The 4,973-nt window shown below is 46.3% G+C and overlaps 1 protein-coding gene across 1 annotated transcript; it reads right to left on the bottom strand.

The window, feature by feature from the left end:
- Positions 1-1,149: 1,149 nt before the first annotated feature.
- Positions 1,150-2,267, bottom strand: LOC112070000 (probetacellulin-like). Its single transcript, XM_024137398.2, has 2 exons — positions 1,698-2,267; positions 1,150-1,318 (listed from the first exon to the last, which is right to left on the bottom strand). Exons 1-2 carry the CDS (start codon positions 2,096-2,098, stop codon positions 1,150-1,152), a joined length of 570 nt encoding a protein of 189 aa, XP_023993166.2. The 5' UTR covers positions 2,099-2,267.
- Positions 2,268-4,973: the final 2,706 nt, after the last annotated feature.

Below are 4,973 nucleotides of genomic sequence, written 5' to 3'. Positions count from 1 at the left end.
ACACTGACAGGCCTCTACAGGACTCTACAACATGACAGGACTCTGAAAAAAAAGTAAAAAACCCAGAAGGGAAAAATAAATGAAAAAACCTTACACATGACAGGACTCTAACAGGACTCTACACACTGACAGACTTAACAGGACCTCTATCACACTGGACAGGACTCTTAACAGGACTCTAATCTAACTGACAGGACTCTAACAGGACTCTACACACTGACAGGACTCTAACAGGACTCTACAGGCACTAGACAGACTCTACTACGGACTCTTAACAGGACTCTAACAGACTACTGACAGGCGACTCTAACAGACTCTAACAGGACTCTAATACAGGACTCTACACAGGCTCGACAGGACTCTAAACAGGACTCTAACGAAGAAGACTCTCTCTACACACTGAGAGGACTCTAAAGGACTCTCTACACTCTGACCAGGACTCTACACACTGACGAGGACTCTAACAGGACCTGCTACAGAAGACTACTGAACGAGAAACTCTTAACAGGACTCTACACACTGACAGGACTCTAACAGAACTCTACACACTGACAGGACTCTAACGAGACTCTAACAGGACTCTACACACTGAGAGGACTCTAACAGGACTCTACACACTGACAGGACTCTAACAGGACTCTACACACTGACAGGACTCTAACAGGACTCTACCACACTGACAGGACTCATAACAGGACTCTAACAGGACTCTACCAACACTGACAGGACTCTAACAGGACTCTAACAGGACTCTACACACTGAGAGGACCTAACAGGACTCTACAACTCTGACAGGACTCTACACACTGACAGGACTCTACAGGACTCTACACACTGACAGACTCTAACAGGACCTCTACAACACTGACAGGACTCTAACAGACTCTACACACTGACAGGACTCTACAGAACTCTAAACGAGGACTCTACACACTGAGAGAAAATCTTAACAGGACTCTACAACAACTGACAGGAACTCTACACAGGACTCTACACACTGACAGGACTCTAACAGGACCTGATCACACACTGACAGAAACTCTAACAGGACTCTACACACTGACAGGACTCTAACAGGACTCTCACACTGAACAGAACTCGTAACAGACTGCTATCACACGGGACAGTTAAACGGTTGAGACTTGATACTCACTGTGTGCAGGCCATGAGCAGTATGGCGAGGCAGCTGACGCTGGAGAGGACCACAGCTATGATGACCAGGACAGTCTGAACCACCTCAGCTCTGCCGCTGTCTTCCTTGTTCGTCGTAGGCAGGAGCAGGATCCCACAGCGCTCGCCGTCATAACCTTTATTACACCTGCAGGGGGGACAGATGGTCAACCGATTCATTAAATCTGTCAATCAATGAGAAAGTATGTCAGTCAGATAGTCAGTCAGTCAGTCAGTCAATCAGTCAGTCAGTCAGTCAGTCAGTCAGTCAGATAGTCAGTCAATCAGTCAGTCAGATAGTCAGTCAATCAGTCAGTCAGTCAGTCAGTCAGTCAGATAGTCAGTCAATCAGTCAGTCAGTCAGATAGTCAGTCAGTCAGTCAGTCAGTCAGTCAATCAGTCAGTCAGTCAGTCAGTCAGTCAGTCAATCTATCCTTCATTCTATCCATCATCCACCCACCCACACACGCACACGCACACGCACACGCACACGCACACGCACACACACACACCTGTGTTGTACTCACATGCACACTGGCTCTCTCAGGTCTGCCATGTACTTGCAGAGTCCATGGATACAGTAGCCCTTGTGGGAAGAGCTACAAGGGTCCTCTGTGACACGCTCTGACGTCTGGTGTGTGTGTCCGGCCGGGAACTCCGACGTGTGTCCCGATGACCTGTGTCCTGATGACGTGTGTCCTGATGACGTGTGTCCTGATGACGTGTGTCCTGATGACGTGTGTCCCGATGGCGTGTGTCCTGGTGACGTGTGTCCTGATGACGTGTGTTCAGGGTTGACGGCTGTGGGGATTTTTGTCCTCTTCTTCTTCTTTCCTTTATTCCCTTTTCCTTTCTGACCTTTCCCCTTTTCTTTTTGGTCCTTACTGTGACGCAGCACCGCTGGGAAACAACAGATGGTTATTATCATGTTCTGATTATTAGAGAAAAGGGGGAGACAGATGGGAGAAAAGGGGGAGACAGATGGGAAACAGATGGGAGACAGATGGGAAACAGATGGGAGACAGATTGGAGAGATGGGAAACAGATGGGAGACAGATGGGAGAGAGGGGAAACAGATGGGAGACAGATTGGAGAGATGGGAACAACTAAGGGACTGTGAGGGAAGTTAGGTACAGAGAAGAGGAGCCAGGACCGCTTTATTAAAGACATTTTACAGAGGGGTATGTATTGTGTATTGCATAATCCTATTTGATGCTGTAGCAGTAACGATCCAAAATTAAATCTAAGAATCGGTTCTACTTTAGCCACAAAGCTCTTCATCATCTGCCCAAACACTATCTTCGTAAAACTGATCATCCTACGATTCTACGACTTCGGGATGTCATCTATACATAACTCTCAGCTCCTTCTCTCATAACTCACTCGTATCTCTCTCCCACAAATGGATCGCTCGATTTATCACAAGTGCCGCTCTATACCGTTTGTGCACTTCTTTAAAGCGACAATGTGTCTAATCTTATCTTAGTCCATTCACTCACTTCTCTAACATCACACCACTGCGACCTGTAGCTACTCAAAGGCTTCTCTCCTCTATTGCCTCTAAACAGCATAGCGCTTCGGTCTCCTCTCATGGCGCTTTTACACAAATCACAGGCTTTTGTCGCTCATTCTTCATCTAATAGCAATCAGAGACGTGATCTATCAATGGTCTCTCGCTACTGGTCCATGGTTCTCTAAAATCACAAGGCTGGTCTTTCTTAAGCTTCTAGCGCGTATAACCACCACGCGTATCTAGTCTGCATAGCACCCACCGTATGACTCATCTAAAATCAACGACTTTCCATCGCTCTCTAGGTACTTTACTCCTCTATTGTCAAACACAAGGCTTCCGCGCTCCTTGCCGTTCTATCCACTTCTGTCTTGCCTTGCCTCTAAACACCAAGGCTTCTGTCCTCTCCTTGCCCTCTAAACACAACGGCTTTCTGTCCTCTTACTTCCTCTAAACAAAGGCTTCTGTCCTCTCCCCTGCGTAAAACAAGGCTTTTCCTCTCTTCCCTCTAACCTTCTGGCCCTCCAAAACACAAGGCTTTGTCCTCTGCCTTGCCTCTAAACACAAGGTTCTGTCCTCTACTTCCCTCTAAAACCAAGCTTCTGTCCCTTCTGCCGCTAAACAGTTGCCTCTCCTTGTCTTAACACAAGGCTTCTGTCCTCTCTTGCCCTCTAACACAAGGCTTCTGTCCTCTACTTCCTCTACAACACAAGGCTTCTGTCCTCTCTTGCCTCTAAACACAGGCTCTGTCTCTCCTTGTCTACAAGTTCTCCACTGTCAAAAGGCTCTCTCTCCCTGCCTAAAACAGCTCCCACTCAAACAGGCTTCTGATCTCCTACTTGCCTCTAAACACAAGGCTTCTTCTCTAAAAACCAAGCTCACCCTCCTATCCATTCCGCCAAACTAAACACAACACAACAGCAGCAATTCATATGGTAATTACGAGCCGGTCTAACTTACCAAACACAGCAGAGAGAGAGGATAGAGCTGTTCATGTCTAGGAGTGTGTGTGATGGTGTGTGTTGGTGCGTGTTTGTTTTCCGACAGACAGACAGTGAGAGTGTGTGTGTGTGTGTGTTTTCTGCGCTGACCAGACAGTGAGAGGTAGTGTGGGTGTGGTGTGTGTTCTGTGCTGACAGACAGTGAGAGCAGTGTGTGTGTGTGTGTGTTCGCCTGACAGACCAGTGAGGAGACTGTGTGTGTGTGTGTGTTCGCGCACGACAGACTGTCTTCTGGTCTCTCCTTCCTCTGCTATTAAGGGGTTGGTCTGGCTCTTATAGACATAACGCTCAGTAGAGAGAGAGTGAGAGTGTGTGTGGGTGCGTGTGCGTGTGCGTGCTGCGTGTGTGTGTGTGTGTGTGTGTGTGTGTGTGTGTGTGTGTGTGTGCTGTGTGTTGTGTGTGTGTGTGTGTGTGCTGTGTGTGTGTTGTGTGGTGTGTGTGTGTGCTTTCAAGTAATGTAATGCATTACTTGCCCAAACGTAAGGGGAATGTATTTATGATGTCATGTTCTTGTAACATGGCTTCTGTGGAATATAATGAGTAAGATCCTCAACACTTCTGTTCATTACAGTTACACATTACCACAACAGCACACACACACAACACCACACACCACACACACACACACACACACACACACCACACACACACACACACACACAACACAACACAACACCACACCACACACCTGTTAGAGTCCCATTGTCGGTTGTCGAGGTCAAAACAGGTTTGTAAGTATTTACCAGTGTTGTTCAGGCGATTGAACAGTTGTTTGATAAGTCAATTAGGGAGTGTACATACTCATAATATTAGTGTAATTGCTTTGACGACATTCTGGTAAATATTATTAATACGTTGTTCTTCAGATGATCTTCAGGATGAGTGTGGTTACGTTACTTGTCCAGGCAAAGCTGAAAACATTCCCAGGACATTAGCTAAATCCTCATTAAGTTCGTAGTTTTAGGGTTTGACTAGACATTAGGTTGATAAACTCCCAAAAACATCAAATAATGGTTTTTGGGAACAAAATGTTTTTTGTTTTGTTCTTCAGAGACAATGTTTAAAATGAAAAAATCCTGGATTGCTTTCACAAGGTACTACTATAAAATGTTGTTTCATTGAAATGCAACAGCCACACACAGAACATTCCCCTTATTCAGAGGGGTGGGATTAAATACGGACACAATTTCAGTTGAATGCATATCAGTTGGACAACTGAAGGTATCCCCCCACGACCTAGGTATCCCCCTTCCCTTTCCTTTCCTTCTTACATTGTCTCCTACATTATCCCC

Source organism: Salvelinus sp. IW2-2015, unplaced genomic scaffold (assembly GCF_002910315.2).
Source record: "Salvelinus sp. IW2-2015 unplaced genomic scaffold, ASM291031v2 Un_scaffold1192, whole genome shotgun sequence".
In the NCBI taxonomy this organism is placed as follows: domain Eukaryota; kingdom Metazoa; phylum Chordata; class Actinopteri; order Salmoniformes; family Salmonidae; genus Salvelinus; species Salvelinus sp. IW2-2015.
Note: the sequence above shows the minus strand (reverse complement) of the source record. Positions and strands in the feature narration are given on the sequence as shown.